This window comes from Electrona antarctica (assembly GCF_951216825.1).
Source record: "Electrona antarctica genome assembly, chromosome: 19".
NCBI lineage: Eukaryota > Metazoa > Chordata > Actinopteri > Myctophiformes > Myctophidae > Electrona > Electrona antarctica.
In genome coordinates this window covers 5,562,102-5,582,025 of record NC_136800.1, presented here as the reverse complement: position 1 = coordinate 5,582,025, position 19,924 = coordinate 5,562,102, and the positions used below count along the sequence as shown (strand labels likewise).

The 19,924-nt window shown below is 41.2% G+C and overlaps 1 protein-coding gene and 1 long non-coding RNA gene across 4 annotated transcripts; both read right to left on the bottom strand.

Annotated features, from left to right (window-relative positions):
• Positions 1–1,844: 1,844 nt before the first annotated feature.
• LOC306943407 lies at positions 1,845–16,846 on the bottom strand. 3 transcript variants are annotated; one of them, XR_013792399.1, is made up of 3 exons: positions 16,708–16,846; positions 13,465–13,552; positions 1,845–2,011 (listed from the first exon to the last, which is right to left on the bottom strand). It is a non-coding gene; the product is annotated as an uncharacterized lncRNA (long non-coding RNA). The 3 variants fall into 3 exon arrangements; XR_013792401.1 differs by lacking the exons at positions 13,465–13,552; positions 16,708–16,846 and adding exons at positions 2,950–3,089; positions 3,271–3,584; XR_013792400.1 differs by lacking the exon at positions 1,845–2,011 and adding an exon at positions 3,753–3,897.
• Positions 16,847–17,295: 449 nt separating this feature from the next.
• aire (autoimmune regulator) lies at positions 17,296–18,293 on the bottom strand (the record flags this gene model as incomplete). The annotated part of the gene is made up of 3 exons (XM_079530325.1): positions 17,296–17,306; positions 17,742–17,895; positions 18,144–18,293. 3 exons carry the CDS (start codon positions 18,291–18,293, stop codon positions 17,296–17,298), a joined length of 315 nt encoding a protein of 104 aa, XP_079386451.1.
• Between the last annotated feature and the right edge of the window lie 1,631 nt (positions 18,294–19,924).

Sequence of the window (19,924 nt, the reverse complement as noted above, 5' to 3'; positions counted from 1 at the left end):
TGACTGGCGGAGTCAGGTTACTATTATATGAAGATAGGTTGAAAAGTGGTGAAGTGGTCCTTTAAGTATAGTTCTAAAAGCGCTGTCAGTGCTTTGATTGAACCCTGGCACCCATTGAATGCTAGAAGGCAATAACCACTGCATGAGTCGTTTCATTGTTTCTGGAAATAATCTGCTGAGTTTAGCTTTAGTGTAATGAACCACTTTCAATTGAATAAGGCACATACGAGCGCAGTAGTTGATCCTAGACACCACATCAGCCCAATATTCCTCACTCAGCTCATTCCCAAGTTCATCCTCCCATGTGCCCCTCAACCCGAGGAGAGACGTTGTTCTAAAGGAAACAAGAGCATTATAGATTGATGAAATGTTAAACATGAAGTCTGATGCAGACATTATGGTCCCCAATAGGGTTTTCTCAGGTAAACTGGGGGTTTGAAATGGGATGTTTATTGGAAGTGCAATTGATGGGTAATCATTTATGATTTATAATTATGTGAAATATATGTCGTAGAAAGGAGGGGCTTAGTTAGGCTTTTATTTGTGCTCAGCACAAATAAAAGCCCCCCCCCCCCCACACACACACAATATGAACTCTTACTGACTGTACATAAACTGTTTTTTTCTTACCACTTTCTTACTGTTTTTACCCTTACCACTACTAACAACTTTTGCATTACTATGATTGCCTTTTTGTATTGCATTTGGATTGATGCCAACAGTTTAATTTCGTTGTACACACCATCCATCCATCCACCCACAACAAAATAAATGTAATCTGCTGGATATGTTTGATTTACCTTAAAGAAGCATTCAGTGATTTGGGTGATTTGGAAAACCTCCCGGTCTGCCCCGGTAACAAGATGTGCACATGCACGCACTACAGTGAGGGGACACACACAGCACACACACCAAGGACCGCCCCCGCTCGATCACGATTGGCGGAAGGCCCCTCTCTATCCTGATTGGATGAAGGCTGGGCCACCTAAGCCAAAAACGAAACCTAAGGTTTTTTGACCCCCAGAGGTTAACTGGGGACAGGGAGGAACTCCTTATATGGTCAGCACACTCTATAGTAGGGAGGATTATCACAACAAAACAAAAAAATAAATTATATTTGAATTAAGTGAAATCACTGAATATACCTTTAAGTCAGTCAATCATAACCTGACTCCGCCAGATGGGCCAGTAGAGTACACATAGGTTCCCCCTGTGTACTCTCTACTGCCCCATCTGGCGGAGTCAGGTTAAGTCAAACATATTGAAAAAGACAATAATTCTCATCTCAAAATGTACCTGACTGTTATTTTGCCAATATCTTGAAATGTTACTGACTTGATGAATGTGCCTAATTGCCTATAGAGTCTATAGGCAATTAGGCACATTCATCAAGTTAATGAACAAATTATTGGTCTATAGTATAGACCAATAATTTGTTTACAAATAACATGCAACCGTGAGAGACGCATTAGAAATTAAGCCTGATTGGATCCTTACAAGTCCATCATGGTTTCCATTTGTACACTCTCAGGGGCTCCATCCATTTGAACCCCTGGTGGGCATGAAGAATGAAAAACAAAACCGTTAGTCTACTTTATTGTGAATTCTTTAAATGACAGTTTATGGCTATGCACATGTAATTTCAGAATCAGTCTCAATTAAAACCACAATGAGTCTGATTTCAGGTTTTGGGCAATGTTTTCACTTTTCTTTGTTACCATTTCCCCTGGAGATATTCTATGAAGAAGAAAAACAAAACATGTTTTCATCACAGGGAGATCAGATATCTCTTCATTTTATTGGTTATCATGATACAGATACCAACACTGCTCAGGTGATATTACAATTAAGTTTGTTATGTCAGCTATGGTATGCCAGTGGTATGCTTGATCCAGTCTAGGTAATAGCAGACATCTATCATTTTAAATGTCTGTTCGCATACGTGTGTACCACCAAAAGAAATAACACCGTATATCTTGTTGTTATGTACCACTCCTCCACCTGAGTCACCCTGTAGAGAGAGAGAGAGAGAGAGAGAGTCAAAGATGTCGGAGAAAATAATGTGCATACACAGCGCCCCCACCACACCAGGTAATTGTGGTACTGCAGTTAAAACTGCTTTAGAAGCCAGACAGAAATTACATGCACTGGTTATATCAGAGTGGTGATTTAGGCTCAAACCATTAGAAATATGTTTGAGGGACATAAACAATATGATATTTAAAGGTAGTATAGACAACATTTAAGCCTAAATTCAAAATATGTATATTTAAATATTTAGCATTTCTCCCCTCTATCAGCCACTATATAATTGCACTGGGGTGTTTTCCTGCAGAAAGGGGAGCTCAGCAGGAGCTCTTAATTGATCTCTTTGAACTTCAAAGGGGTTGTTCACTGAGTTGATTGATTGGGCCATACAAGTGTCAATGCTCGTTAGTGTTCTCGAATGCATCAAAGACAACTGGCGAAAGGGCCTTTCTGTGTGGAGTTAGCAAGTTCTTCCCGTGTCCCCTATAGCCGGGACGGGGAGCCACAGGCCCAAAAGTGCTGGCTCCAATGGGAACTAGGGTAGGTACCCTCACAAAAAACATGAAGTAATCCCAGTCTCTAAACTACCTCCCCCTGGTGTTCCTTCCACACGCTACGTCTGGTCGGGGAAACTGAAAGAAGCAGTGACTTGGACTCCTCATGCATAGAAGGGTGCATGAGGTCAGTCCGCCGCTGTCGGGGGGGGGTAGCGCACACACACACACACACACACACACACACACACACACACCACACACACCACACACACGTTGTCTACACTACCTTTAAGGTTTCTACCCGACAGGGACAATATTACAATCTATGTAATGACAGTTATTAAATAAATACAGTAGTTATATCATATAACTCAAATGGACTCTACAGCTGTTATATGATACTATATAACTAACGTGTACTCACATTACATACATCAGTACCAGTATTAACAGTTTCGCCACATAAGAGTTTGAATCCAGGAGGAATTGTATTGGGACTACAGTCGACAACTTTCACATTTTCACATTTCAGTTTACGTGAAGACGGATAGGGTGGAACAGCCTCTGTTGAGAATCAGAATCAGTTTAAATGTCCACAGATGACAACCAAAGCAAATTGACTCAAAATTAAGATCAATCATGTCAAATCTAAACTTTATTTATTTATAGATTTTCTCTCCAAAAAAGATCTTTAATGAGCAAACATGTGTAACTGCAGAACAATCAATGATGATAGAGAACTCACGCTTGTCTTCTCCAGGTTGTTCCGGTTGAGTTGGGCCATGGCCTGCTACTTGAACTTGAGTTTGGGCTTGTAGTGATGCAGGCCCGGGCGTTGGTTTAGTAGCATGACAGTCCACAGGGTCAGGGAGAGTTATGGTTAGAACCTGATCAGTTCCAGGGATTTCCAATAGCATGATGTCATGAGGGTCCCCATTTTCCTTTCCGTAGTGGTGAAAAGATTTGATTTTTACTTTTCTTTCCTTCGTACCTGTGCCCATACAGGCCAATAGCTTGTCTAAAGGTGATGGGAGTGGGTGCACATTTATTCTTCCATGATGTTCCCTGCCAAAATAGAAGATATGAAGGTTGTTGTTGCAAAACACTCACTATACATAATTGTGTCATCATTTCATTATAAACAAACTCTTTATTCTATTATATAATATTCACTAGAGAAATTTTAAACAGTGATTCTCCCACCATACAGCATCATGCTCCCAACAATGTCCTGCTGTTAGAATCCATTTATCACTGATCAGCGATCCTCCACAAGAGAATTTCCGTTTCCCATCAGTTCCCGTCAGCTTTACATGGTACTGCCGTTCATTATCAGCACAGTCATGACCACCGATGAGTCCCATTGTGACATCTGTGGGAGAATGACAACATTGGCCCGGTTTCCCAAACGCATATGGTGTAAGACTTGTAGTGCTGCGAATGCTCAGAGATGGGCAGTATTTGAAATACATGTATTTGAAATACGTATTTGAAATACTTTTTTGTATTTTGTAATTTGTATTTTGCTGGGATGGAAGAAATGAGTATTTTGTATTTTGTATCTAGATACTTTCAGATCTAGTATTTTCTGTATTTTCTGTTTCAAATACATAAAATACTTTTTAATGTCATTTTACACAGCCTCAGGTTTAAACTGTAGGGGCAAAACACATAACCTGACTCCGCCAGATGGGGCAGCAGAGAGTACACTGGGTTCCCCCCTCCTGCTCCCATCTGGGAACTCTCAGGCAGACTTGATGCCCGGCCACAAAACGGCCTGGCCAATCAGCAGCAGCTAGAGGCGGGATAGCCGCTGCTGATTGGCCAGGCCGTTTGAGGCCTGGCAAGGAACGGTGAGCACAGGGCGGGCGGAGCCGTGGGGGCTTTTTACGTTATTTGCGCAGTGAGTGTAACGCTGCTCAATGGTGAAATCTTCCGCCAACAGCGTACCTTAGTGATCAGAATCAAGGACAGGCCTATCGTAGTAGACATTTCCACCACGCGGAAACGCCCCCCTTTCAAAGTGGGGGGGCGGCGGGGGTGTGTATATATATATATATATATATATACATATATATATATATATATATATATATATATATATATATATATATATATATATATATATATATATATACACATATATATATATATATATATATACACAATTGAGTTTTTTTTTTATCCTTGTGTTTGTATCTATAATTTCCAGGGGCTATGCTTAAGTTTGTGACTAAAGCCACAACACAGCCTCCCCACTGGGAGCACTGTTTATACCAGTCAGTCTGTCATACCATCCCTCCCCACTGGGGGCGCTGTTTATACCAGTCTCTCTGTCATACCATCCCTCCCCACTGGGGGCGCTGTTTATACCAGTCAGTCTGTCATACCATCCCTCCCCACTTGGGGCGCTGTTTATACCATCCCTCTACACTGGGGGTGCTGTTTATACCATCCCTCCCCACTGGGGACGCTGTTTATACCAGTCTCTCTGTCATAGCATCCCTCTCCACTGGGGGCACTGTTTATACCAGTCAGTCTGTCATACCATCCCTCCCCACTGGGGGCGCTGTTTATACCAGTCAGTCTGTCATACCATCCCTCCCCACTGGGGGCGCTGTTTATACCATCCCTCTACACTGGGGGTGCTGTTTATACCATCCCTCCCCACTGGGGACGCTGTTTATACCAGTCTCTCTGTCATAGCATCCCTCTCCACTGGGGGCACTGTTTATACCAGTCAGTCTGTCATACCATCTCTCCCCACTGGGGGCGCTGTTTATACCATCCCTCTACACTGGGGGTGCTGTTTATACCATCCCTCCCCACTGGGGACGCTGTTTATACCAGTCTCTCTGTCATAGCATCCCTCTCCACTGGGGGCACTGTTTATACCAGTCAGTCTGTCATACCATCCCTCCCCACTGGGGGTACTGTTTATACCAGTCTGTCATACCATCCCTCCCCACTGGGGGCGCTGTTTATACCAGTCTGTCATACCATCCCTCCCCACTGGGGGCGCTGTTTATACCAGTCTGTCATACCATCCCTCTACACTGGGGGCGCTGTTTATACCAGTCTGTCATACCATCCCTCCCCACTGGGGGCGCTGTTTATACCAGTCTGTCATACCATCCCTTTACACCGGGGGCGCTGTTTATACCAGTCAGTCTGTCATACACAGACAGACAGACAGACAGACAGACAGACAGACAGACAGACAGACAGACAGACAGACAATGTTTATACCTTATTCTGCTCTGTTTGTCTACTTAAAACTGTTTTAAACTGTTTCAAAACCCCCCATTTTTTCATGGGGGGCCCCCTTGCTACAATCATGCTTAGGGCCCCTTGGAGGCCAGAATCGGCACTGCATGTGCACATCTTGTTACCGGGGAAGACCGGGGGGTTTTCCAAATCACTGAATTCTCCTTTAATTGATAATCTATTCATCTTAGTCATTAGTATCTTGTTTACTTAACTTGTTTTTTATTGTTGGTTTAAATGTAAATTGGTGGTAGGCCTAATCAATCAATCAATCAATCAATCAATCAATCAATCAATCTCTTTCTACATTTTTCTTGAGGTAGAAGTCAAAGAGGAGTGACAGTGATGAATCAGATGGCCAATCCATTCCTTTGTGGGTCCTGTTTGATACAGTTATAGCACATTGATTTGCTTAAAATATAAAGTGTATCATTCTTAATAACCTTCAATGTATTAGACATTCTGACAGGTCATTAATTTAATATTTGGCAATTAATTATGAATTTACTTATCATTATATACATTTTAATGAAAATGTATTTTCATGTATTTTCAAAATACAAAATACGTATTTGTATCTCAAATACATTTCTCAGACCAGTATTTGTATTTTGTATTTAAATACATTCTGTGACCCAGTATTTGTATTTTGTAACAAAATACATTTTCAATGTATTTTGCCCATCTCTGCGAATGCTCAGGGTTTCCAGTTTGATCCCGGACTCCACTGATTGCTCTATGTAATAATAAAGGCCTTGGATAAAAGTGCTATATAAATGCACCATTTACCATTTAACGTCTGCCCTAAACAAACATTAAAAGTCCAAAGACTTGGCTGCCATTCGATTTCCGTCACAAAAAAAACAAACATATGACGTCATTTTCAAAAGCCATGCATTAAATGCATATACGGTACATGAACATTTGTTCATCTGTTTATCTTACAGAAAAATCTAATCAATAATAAATTATATTAGTTCATACTTTTTCAAGATGATCTTAGATCTTTCATTTAATACAAAGAAGTTTCTTGAAGTGTCCTTGAGCAAGACTCTGAACTCCTAATTGCTCCACCTCTGCCATTGGTGTATGAATGCGTGAATGTAATGCACAGCAGCACACTATGTAAAGCAGATAAAAGCGCTGCACCATTTACCATCTGACAACATCTAAGGACATTTTCCTTACAAGAGGATCATTAATATTAAATACTTGGCTCAGCAGATTAAAAAATGTAAACAAATACAGGCTACATGAGACAGTGATTGAGAGAAACAGTGAGAGAGGGAGATCAGTTGAGTATGGTTATGAGAATTAACTGAACATAAGTTCAGTTAATAGTTCAGAAATGTATAAAGAATCATCCTAATTCTAAAGTTATGGTGACCATGGTTGAATACTCACCAGCCCACAACAGCAGAAGGAACATGAGTGGATTCATGTTTGTCACTGATCATCCAGGTGGGACAGTGGACTTAATGTAGTCACACTGCCTTATTAAGCCAAGTCTTCAGACTCCACCTCTCCCCTTAATGTCACTCCTCTCAGCTTATGTCACATCCCACATCCTTCTGGATAGATAGATGCTAGTTATACTATATAGTGGTTACTTTTTCACATCATAGGTTATTTAATAAATAGATATGTTTGCTTGACATAAAATGCCACAAATGCTATTAATGTTGTTTAGACCAGCGGTTCTCAGAGGGACCTGGGGTTCCCCAGGGGTCCTTTATTGGGGGGCTTCCAGGGGGTCTCCAGCTAAATTATATCACAATCATTCCAACCTTTATTTTTTATAACCTTTATTACTTTGCGCGAGCAGAGCGTGCAAGTACTGTTTTCGGCTGCGTATGTTGGTGACTACCTTGGCCAATCCGGGATTGTGTATCTTTGGTGGTCCCCTCAGCCAATCAGGAAAATAAACATACATAGTTACATCATCAGTCAATCCCTGATTGGCCGAGCGACAGCACCAACATACGGAGCCAATCCAATTGGCCGAGAGGGCCGAGGGGGCCACCGACATACAAAGCGCTCAGATTAGCCGAGCGACGCCACATAAAATACACAATCCCTGATTGGCCAAGGGGGTCCACCAAAAATACACAATCCCTGATTGGCCGAGGGGGGCCAACAGAAATACACAATCCATGATTGGCAGAGCGACAACACTGACATATGTGGATGACGTAACCAATTTCAAACTTTTATATATATATATAAGACTTAAAACATTTAGAACTCATTGTAGTGGATATCTTGAACCTGATTTATATTGTTATATAGACATATACGATGTTTCAATAACTTGATTGGAGTCTGTTTATGGCAAATTAAATTGATTTGACATAACTTAAAAAGTGGATGCTGATACTGTCTGCTTCTATTTGCCAAAGAAGCTTGCAATTTATAATGGGAAAGAGAATATACACAGGCAAGACATCCTCGCACGTTGGGTGGTCTAGAATAGACCAGGGGTGTGGCAGAAGGAGGGAGGGACGGAAATTTGACAAGAGTCAGAGGTAAGTTGCGTGCTCTGCTCGCGCACAAGTAGGCCAACTTGTGTGCAAAGCGCAAGTTGGCAGCTCGACAGAGTGCATTCTAGTTTAACCATATTTTGTACTTTCTACAAGCTCACTACTGTACATAGTAACAAGAACCCCAGTCCAGAATGGTAAAAAGTTAACACCAAAAGGGGTCGGGTTCCCATCCTGAATCACTACAGATAAAAGAGTCTGTTAAATGCATGAATTGTTTATCGAAATATTATTCAAATTCACATTTGACGTTCCTTTGTGTTGTGTTTTATCTGTGTGTAGCCTGATGGTTAAGTTTATATAAAAGGCGCTATATACACATTTATATAGCGCCTTTATCCAAGGTACTTTACATAGATTGTGCATCAATTCACCCATTCATACACCGATGGCGGTGGAAACCATGCAGGGCACCAACCAGCACATCAGGAGAAATTTGGGGTTCAGTGTCTTGCTCAAGGACACTTTGACACTAACTCTGGGGAGCCCGGGTTTGAACAGGCAACCTTGTGGTTACCATCCAGCGGCAGCCACCTAAGCTAGCAGCCTAGTCTGGGCACCTAGGCTGCTGATCCAGCCTGACGGCCTTTGCCGCGTGTCTTCCCCCCCCCCCCCCATCTCTCTCCTCATTTCCTGTCAGGCTACTTTCAACCTATCAATAAAAGCAGAAAAGGCCCAAAAATGTTAAATACCTTTAAATATTACTCAAGAAATGTAAAAATGCCCAAAGGAATCTTAGAACGTCAAAACCTTAGTAGTTGCCAAATATATAGTGCACCGTCACTTTAAGATAGCACAAAACTCTGAGAAAACCCTTTGAATGGCACAAAATAGTAAATAGATGACAAACTTTATTTAGGTCGGGCGTGAGAGGAAGGGTTTGGTTTTAGCAATATTGCGAAGGTGGTAAAATGAGGACTGGATGACCTTTTTTACATTGCTCTCCAGGGAGAGGTCGGAATCTAGGGTGACACCTAGGTTTCTGGCTGTGGGTGATGTTCTGGCATAGCAAAACAAGGTCATTTTCCATACGCGCTCTATCAGACGGTGGGCCAAATATAAGGACTTCGATTTTTGATTGAGTTGAAGAAAGTTATTACCCATCCAAACCTGAATGTCAGCTAGGCAGGAGTGCAGTTTGGATAAGCTGTTGGTGTCGTCCGGGTTGATGGGCAGATATAGCTGGGTGTCATCGGCGTAGCAGTGGATAAGACTTTATTCCAACAAAGTTCAGGACAGCTGCTTCTATGCAAATGTCTTATCGGAAATATGTACTCTATGCTCACTTTGCTTAACTGTCATTCCAGTCGGGTAACTACTATTCAAATACACTCGAGCAGTGATAATACTACACGTGTCTGACTCATTTGAAAAGTTTCCTTTAAAGTCCATTTTCTTGATATAGGGTAAGTGATATTTTTTTGGTAGAACAATTCTTCTTTTGTTAAAAGGTTAAAGCATTATTATTGTGTTGGTGATCATTGTTATAGCATTTGTTCGGCACCCGGAATTGCTAGCAAGGGTCTCTGTGTCTCTCCAGCTCTTAAATAAACAGAAATTATAGGGGGCACCACAAATACAAAAGGGTCAACATAATGTTGTACGAATGCGATTTGTTGCATTCTGCTGGCTGTAACCCACGTCTGACACAGCCCTGGGTAGACCAGCCTGGCGAAGACATGTTTTCAGATGATTGAGCACCCTTTTCTAGTTGATTTATACAATGGGAAGCTCCAAACAATGCTTACCTTCAAAGTTAATTATTATATGAATATTAAAAATGTATCTATATATACAAGTGACAAGTTGTACCCAACCCAGGAAAAGGGACCCAAAGTCACACACTGCATACATCACTGACACGTCACTGACACACTGCAACACACTACACTCACACGGCAGTGACGTCACACACTTACCCTCCGCATCGTTCGGCCGCTATCTCCTCATATCGCGCCGAACGCCGACCCTCAACACCACCCGCGGAACATTACTCATTGCACTGACACCAACGTTGCCTCCCTTCCACACCCACGCCGGCATTCGGCCGATATTGTTTGGGTCAACAAACAATATCTCCCCAAGCACCCACACGCACACACTCACATGTTGCCAGGTCTATGAAAACCAGCCCAGAAAAAATGCCATTCAACACGCTACTTACAACTCGCTTACAATTCGCGGACCTGGCAACACTGCATCCCGTGATTCCCCTCTTTTCATTGGCTGTGCCGCCAACATTGTTGCCACGTCTATGTAAACAAGGCCGCAAACCCTGACTTCCTACAGCCTATACTTACACACACTACCACTCGCTTACAATACGTGGACCTGGCAACACTACATCACCCCTTCCCAATGGCTCAAAACCCCACCACGTGACCCACGTGTTACGGTCCTTTCACACTTCCGGAAACACTACCGGAAGAGACACACACACACACACACACACACACACACACACACACACACACACACACACACACACACACACACACACACACACACACACACACACACACACACACACACACACACACACACACACACACACACACACACACACACACACACACAGTGTACAGCCTGCCGGAAACCAAAAGTAGAAGAAGAACAACAACACAGGTTCTACACTGATTCTAACTTGGATGGAGAGCGCCGCGATTACATACACAGTTACAATAATGCAAACACGACCGCGTCGACACCTGGCGTGGTACAATCGGGACGAACCGAGGCGCATATATGGATAAGAACAACAACACCAACACTACACGCACACGCGCACGCTGCAACAACGCGCTGCAACACAAAACAGCTGTGTACAACGCAGTGTCACTGCAGACACTTATTTGTGTGTGTGCGTGCGTGCGCGGGGGGGGGGGGGGGGGGGGGGAGGGGATTTTGGATGCAGCTGAAATGGCACGCACACACACACACACACGGCACAAAACGCTAATAATAATGATAATAATAAAAAATAAGAACACTACACTAATAATAATAATAACAACAGTACAGAGAACAGTACAGTACACATGAGTACAGTACAGTAAAAAAGCTCACATCAGAATATTAATCCATGTAATAATAATAATAACAAATAAGAACACAACACTAATAACAACTATAATATCAACAGTACAGAGAACAGTACATCAGAATATTAATCCATGTAGTAATAATAATAATAAATAAGAACACAACACTAATAACAGTACAGAGAACAGTACACATGAGTACAGTACAGTACAAAGACTTACAGTACAGTATACTGTTCCTGCGCCTTGCCATGCTCTCTTTCAATAATAAAATTAATAAAAAATAAGAACACTACACTAATAACAACAATAATATCAACAGTACAGTACACATGAGTACAGTACAGCACATAAAGAAAGCTCACATCAGAATATTAATCCATGTAATAATAATACTAATAAATAAGAACACAACACTAATAACAACAGTACAGAGAACAGTACAGTACAGTACACATGAGTACAGTACAGCACAGTAAAGTACAGTATACTGTTCCTGCGCCTTGCCATGCTTGCTTTCATACGCAAATACACAAAACCAAACAGGGCCACTCAGCCAGCTTGGCAACTTTGCGCTTTCCAAGCAAATGCATAAATGAAAACATCATGGGTTGCCATTGCCTTCTTCCCATTTGCGACGCATCGCATGGCGCTAGGATGAGCGGGCCGAAGGCCCGCGATATTCTAGTGAACTACAAGTAGTTCATGAACAGGTTGAATTATATGGATAATCCATCAGACAGTATTGATAAAGAACTGCTGTCAGAGCATGGCTTGGTGGACACCCTTTGCACGAGGATGGGAGTCTTGTAAGGACAAGAAAGTTGGTTCTGGACACCCTTCCCAGATCCCGTGCCAAACTAAACTATTCGCTACCAATCATTTCAGATAAAGTACCATATCATATGCCCTAGCTGATCTAAGAGTCAATTTAGGGAGAAATCATTTCAGCTTTTGTATACTTTATAAAGTTTATACATGAAATCAGGAAACAAGGATGACATTTTACAAAGCCTTTCCTTGACATTTAACAGTATTAAGACATACATACCACTCCTTAAACATTAGCAAGTACAATGCACTAAACTACAATAATGCATGAATACTACTCATAAAGTGAACTGAGAACCACACACACACACACACACACACACACACACACACACACACACACACACACACACACACACACACACACACACACACACACACACACACACACACACACACACACACACACACACACACACACACACACACACACACCTCTGTGCACCTAGGCAGAAACATTTATGCTAAAGCAGAATAAATGCAGTGTTTGCAAGACCCACATGTCATACACTGATGTGGCAGTCAGCTGACCAATATATTAAGCTCACATAGACTGAATGCTTCTTCCTGCCTTCCTTCTGCATATGGTTCCTGGTTGTTGTTATGCACCGTTTGCTCAATTCCTGTTCCCCATGGGGGGTTGTTATTGCGAACGCAGTGATTGCGAACGCAGTGAGCATTTACTATGAGACCCAGCAGATCATGTCTGTCTGTGTGTCTGTGTGTGTGTCACGCTGTAACACCACCCGCCCACCACCAGAGGGCGCAGCTGTATCACACACACACACACACACACATACACACACACACACAACTTTAAAAAAAAACTTAACTTAAAAAAAAAAAACTTAAGGAAAAACTTTAAAAGGAAAAACTTAAAAAAAAACTTAACTTCAAAAAAACGTAACTTCAAAAAAAAACTTAACTTCAAAAAAAAAATCTTAACAAAAAAAAGAGAACTTAAAAAAAAAAAACTTAAAAAATTACGTAATTTATTCTAATTGTTGTTTTTGCAATTTACGAGCTGCGTTCGCTTACCGCGTTCGCGCGTCTTACTTGTTGTATTTGTATCCATCTCCCTGTTCTTAATGATTGTTTAATTGTGCCGAGCAGGGAGAAAATGTAGCAGAGCCGAACACCAAGATAAAATATTATATGCACACTTGCATTCTCATTCTATAATAAATATTGGTTAAATCTATTAGTTAGTGAGTGAGTTATCTGACTGAATTGCTAAAATACAATCAATGAAACATGTACCTGGTATCTGGTGGTGTGGCGCCATTCTTCGTGGTGACAGTGGACACAGAAGAGGTTGACAGCAGAAGAACGATACATCTCTGGTGGCCTGTATACAGGATGTTAATGGTATGGTCGCATATTATGCTAAGTAGGCAGGGATAACTAAACACAGGTGATAATCATCATATTGGCTGGGAGACTAACAGAACGCAGGTGGAGGAAACTAGTACCACAGGTAGGGTGAGACAACAGGAAACACTTCAAAATAAGGTACACAATAACAAATCACAGTTCATGACAGTGCTATTGAACACGTCGACAAAAACATCCACATGAGCTGGATGTTTTATAATTTCCTGAAAATGTTAAATACATTTTGGATTTATGTGGTTTCTTCCAGACAGCATATGTGCATTATGGCATGTTGTGAGCTTGTAGATTGGCTATTTTCGTCAAATGTTCACCCGTTTTCGCCAAATGTTCACCTATATGTCATGCCCAGAATAGGAACACTAGAGTTCATGTGGTTAAAAACGTAATGATTTCATGCTTTTATTTTATCATGAAGAAGGCATGTCTGCCAGAACATTGAATATAATAAAGTATGTATTGCCCGAGTTATGATAGTGTTGAAAAAAACTAATTATTCTTGTTACCGCTATAGGCTACCTTCCCTGAAGTCTTGGCAGCTTGCATTAATGATTCCCTGAGCTTTGTCCAACAATATATGCAAAAATGTGACAGGCTTAGAATATGTTTGGGGTTTTATAATTATGGTGCATTTTACCACCAACCAACATGTAAAAGTCAATATATTACCACACTTTTATTTGTAACTTACAAAATTACTACATGTTAATTATGTGATTGCAATGACACTTCTGTTACTACAGATTACTGGATGCCACTTACAGCAGGGCTCTATCATTCTTCATTCTGTTGCCCTGGCATAACTGACAACGTCAAGTAGGCCTACCACTGTGGATTGGAGATAGTTCAAATGGCATGAAATGACACTATTGAATAGAGTATATACAATGACAGATTAATCTGAACAATGCTGGTCCTTAAAACACACATTATGGACATAAAAAACGTACTGTATCTCTTTAACTTTCCAATTCAAAGTCACATATCGTTAGCTGTCCGGAAGAAACCACCTAACTCCATTTTTGATTATATATATATATATATATATATATATTATTATTATTATTAATTATTATTTTTTCATAAAATGTTATCATTTTTTCATAAATCAATGATATTGATCACCCATTACATCTGTGTGTTGGTTAAACAAATATTGAACCAATGGAAAGCAGTATTAAAAAGTGCTTCGGTGAAAACCTCCTAACTCCATTGGATCTATTTCCCAAACCAGCTAACTCCACCCGTTTAGCCATCTTTTTCTTTCATAAATCAGTGCTATTGAACACTTTGACAAAAACCTCGTAACTCCACTTGAGCTTGATGTTTTTCCTGAAAAAATGAACATTTTGGAGTTTAAGTTTCTTCCAGATATGTGCATTAATGGACAAAAAGTTGAATATTGCTCTCTCAATAACTTAGATTTTACTTTTACTATAGACTATATATTGAGTCTTGTTGACCTCAAAGGTGAAACAATGAGAGGTCATCTGGGCACCTTGGTATGGATGTGAGGGAGGGTCAAATGGAAGGCTCTGGGAACATCATTAGGATGAACCTACACACGTGTATGACAGGGTAAGACAGGAGTGGGTAACATTGCATATTTCTGTCGTAGCAAAAATAGCCGATCTACAAGCTAGCTCAAAACGCGTCGCACTGCGCCGCGTTTTGAGCTAGCTTGTAGATCAGCTGTAGATCAGCTGTTTTTGCTATATTTGCATTTAGTTATAGTTTTGTTAACTTTATGAACTAAATACAATTACATTGGACATAAAAAAAGACAACAACATGTTAATACTACTCATTCAGTTACATATATAGACGGAAGTAATTAAAGCGGTTAGTGATTTCAGCTGTTCAACAATTCCAAACATGGCATTTTTGGAACTGGAACAGCTGAAATCACTAATAACTCAGTAACCTGCGGGCCGCATTAAGTGACAGTGGGGGCCGCATGTGGCCCCCGGGCCTCCCCCCGGGCCGCCAGTATGGGGTAAGGTATTGACACAGGTCCAGGCCTTATGTGGGGCGACTCAACTGGTACCATCATTGTGAAACGGTGGATACAATGACCTCCATCATAGTGTTTGTCTCCCCTTTGTGGTAAAATGTAGTCCTAGCAGCCTTGTGTATTCCATTCATCTCCTCTAATGAACTGGAGGTGTAATATGCTCCAGACTTTGGTACTTTTTTTGGCGTACCCTGTCGGAACTGACATCTTAAATGATATATATGCTATATAGGTATAGCATGATCCATATTGTTTTTACAGTCGTGTAAAGTAACTAAATACATTTACACAAGTACTGTACTTAAGTACAATTTTGAGGCATTTGTACTTTTACTTGAGTATTTCCAATTTCCAACACTGTTACTTCTACTCCACTACATCTCAGAGCCAAAATGTGTACTTTTACTCCACTACAATTGTTTGAAAACTTTAGTTACTATAGTTACTTTGGAGATTTAAATTTTGATTAGAAAACATACATTAACCACTTCAACCCTATATTTCGGCCTTTTGAAAATAGCAGACCTAGAAGCTCACACGCATTGCATCACGACTCAGGCAAAGCACTTCTAAGTATTCCAAAGTGCAGGTTAAAGACAAAAAGGAGATCAGGCTTTTGCTACACTTTGGAATGCCTACCCCTGGAGATCAGGCTCACTGAGTCAGTCCCTTGTTATACAGTGGCCGGGTCCAGACAGTGGCCTTGTGGTTAGAGTGTCCACCCTGAAACTGGGAGGTCGGGGGTTCGATCCCCGGCCGGGTCATACCAAAGACTGTACAAATGGGACCCAATGCTCCCTGCTTGACACTCAGCATCAATGGGTTGGATTGGGGGTCAAATCAGCTAATGATTATCGAGCGCGGCGCACGCTGAGGCTCACCACTCTAAGAGATGGGTCAAATGCAGAGAACAAATTTCACTGCGGTAACGTGTGTGACTAATCATACGACTTTGACACATCCCTGCTAATCAATCTGATCTGTCTTGTTGTTTCCACGTGTATTCTGCTTCATGTTCTTTTCATGTGCCTCAAGTACTTTTGAAAGGTGCTATACAAATAAAGTATTATTAGTATGAGTGTAATAAAATAGCATACTTGCACTGTGTGATGATGCTAGCCGATGGTCGGAGGCTCCAGGAAGTAGACAGGTCCACAAGTACATTTTAGGCATTTTATTTTCCTTCAAAAAAACAAACAGGATCTGTTACAGGCATGCCTCCTGCAATGACACCCTGGCTCACAGTTTTCCCCTGTTGCTCTCTCACTAGCCACCCTCAAGTCAGACTGAAGTTACTGAACTGCCTTCAACTGCAGCAATCCTGCTCTTATTAAACAGGTGTGGCAAACCATCCTCTAATTAGTAAGTGGCAATGCATTAACTCACCACATGGCTAAATAAGCCTACGAGCAATCTTCCACATTACTATAGCTTAAGGGAATATTAAATATACAAATTCACTCAACTATATTTCACAGGCCCAATTCATTTAGAGAACCTAACATGAATAAGACCAAACATAATAAACATGAACAAAACACCCCTCCTCCAGTACTTGGCACCCTCCAATCTAGAGGAGTGCCAGCACTACAGAGGAGAGACAGGTGAAGTGACCAACAGATAATTACTTCACACAGTGACATTAAATCAACATTTAAAAACCATTTTAGTCCTTGTGTGAAATGTCAGATGTCCACTGTAAAGAACATGCAACACAACACTATATAACCCACACTTTCCAGCCGACTTGATGGTGATTGCTATATTGGAAGCAGCAGTGTAGTGTGTGTGCATTCATAGTTCCTCAGTACTGTGTCTATAGGGCACGGGCTGGCCCATGACACACTGTTTGATAATATGAGGTGTCCATAATGTTATTAAGGTATTGTCATTGATTGATTGGTTGATTGAATACTTTATTGGCAGAAATGTAAACAGTACAGAGTACGGTCAAACACACTTCCAAAAGGATATCACAGAAAATGTCCTTGCGGTCTTGTTTCTATTTAGGTCCTGGGTATTCAATTCATAATCATATTCATGACATGAAAAATAACAAAATTCAAATCATCATAAAAAGTAATAATAAAAAAAGATATGTACAGGTTGGGGAAAATGAAGATTAGCCTACTTGAAAGACGTAGGCTGGTGAGCACAGTCTGCCGTTTGGGGTATAGCTGTCCCGGTTGTAATCCCCAGAAGTCCTGGATGGTGGGTCTGCTCTGCTCCAACAACACCCAGGACAGCAGGAATTCGTACAAGGCCTTATGGATTCCTTCATTGGCCTCCCGAGTCCCCAAAGTGTCTTAGATTCATCACACATGCATGGTGAAATGGAGAAGCAATATTGTCGTTAAGTTAGTGAATGCACAAAAAACTGTTAATAACAATTAAAGGAGGTAGTAAAAATCATAAGACGGGTGATTTACCACAATCATGAAATATAATACATTCATCAATATGACGATGTACGGCAACTATCATCATTTAAACACGTGTGGTTGATCGTTCGTGTTCTAAGTCTATACTTTGCCTTTAGTTGCTCAGTGATGACATTCCGATCGAGCAGCCCATAAAGAAGGGGGGAAGGGTCGTCTACAGCCATGGCAATGTCAGTACGCAACTCTCTGAGCTGAGAAGAAGCTGCTGTCGGGAAGAAACCACCTAACTCCAAAATGTTCATTTTTCAGGAAATTAAATTAATTTTATTTTCAGGAAATGAAGGAAACCTTATATTTTGAAAACAAAGCAATACTGCCTCTTCTAAGTCGGTGTTGTGACTTTATATATTCTCAATTACTTCCATGAGAGGGAGAGAGGTGGTGGAGCTAGCTTCTTTAGCAGACAGTTTGAGGGTCCAATGGAGTTAAGAGGTTTTGTCCAAAGCGCTTTTTACTACTTTTCGTAAAGGGTGTTCGATATAGCACTGATTTATGCAAAAAATAAATAAATAAAAAACCTCAGAAATGGAGTTAGCTGGTTTCCTCCCGACAGCAACGATATGTACTGAATTGAATGGCATTGCTGTAAGCATGTGTGTGTGCAGTCCATGAAAACATGCTCAAAGATTATCTCGCTTTTATGGGTTGAGTGATGTCATAAATGACCCCCTGACCTTGTGTGGTATAATTAAGTAGAGGATATGGCGTGCCAGTGATAAGATATTTACAGGTCTAGTGTTTCATTCAACGTCTTATGCGGGCTGAACTACAGAGGTTAAATGGTGGAGAGGCATGTGGAAAATGTAGTGAACAAATTTGTGTTACATTCACAATCGTGCTCAACCACACCATTTCTCAAATACCTTTGTGACCGGACTGCAGACCATTGATGAATGGCCGTGGGAACTTGGAAAGTCTGCTGTTGAGATAAGACTGCAAGTTTCACCCTCAGGGCTGCAAGAGTCCATCCTTCAACCCGCTCAGTCTCCTCAGTGGTCATCTGTCCAGTAAAGTCTGGTTTATACTCAATTACCTGATGGTGTCGCGCACCAAAAATACCTTGTCTCCAAGCTCACAACGTGCCGCATGATCCGCGATATGAGCTTGTAGAGCTGATATTTTCATTGTACAATGTATCATAAATTAGGCATAACTGTCTTAACCCATTTTGGCGGGAACCCCTTTTGGTGTTAGCATTATGTTGTGCTTTAGCTATTGAAAAATAGCAGATCTACAAGCTCATAGCGCGCCACCGAGTGGCGCGCTATGAACTTGTAGGTCTGCTATTTTTGAAAAATCGAAGAATGACTGACATAGAAACTTTGGGCAGTATTATGCGTGTCTTAAGTACCAGGTCTTATTACTTAACTCAAGACCTGGAGGCGTGATCAATGCCATTTGGCTATTCTGAGTGTGCAAACAGCATTGACCACGCCTCCAGGTCTTAAGTTAAGTAATAAGACCTAGTACTTAAGACACGCATAATACTGCCCATAGCTTTTTCAGAAAATTGTCAGGATGTAGAAGACATTTTTAGAATCTGATCTCAGGTCAAAATGGGTTAACTGCCCCAGTCTGTCTGACTATACCCTCAGGGCAATCAACCCTATGCTGTCTCGTCTGTCTATCTAGGATTCTAGCGGAATACCTCCTCCTTCCTGCCTGCATGGGGACTGCCACAGGTGCTGTATGTAAGTGAGCTGGCACGTCACGGTGACAGTTTTCATTTTAGAAGGTCCTTTCCACTTCAACGTCCCAACGCAAAACTATCCGGTTTGTCTGTGAGAAAGACATGCTGTGGTGGTTGGCAGGATTCCACAGTATACCGAAAAGAATATCATTCTAGTCGGCTACTGTCTTTTGTAAAAAAAAA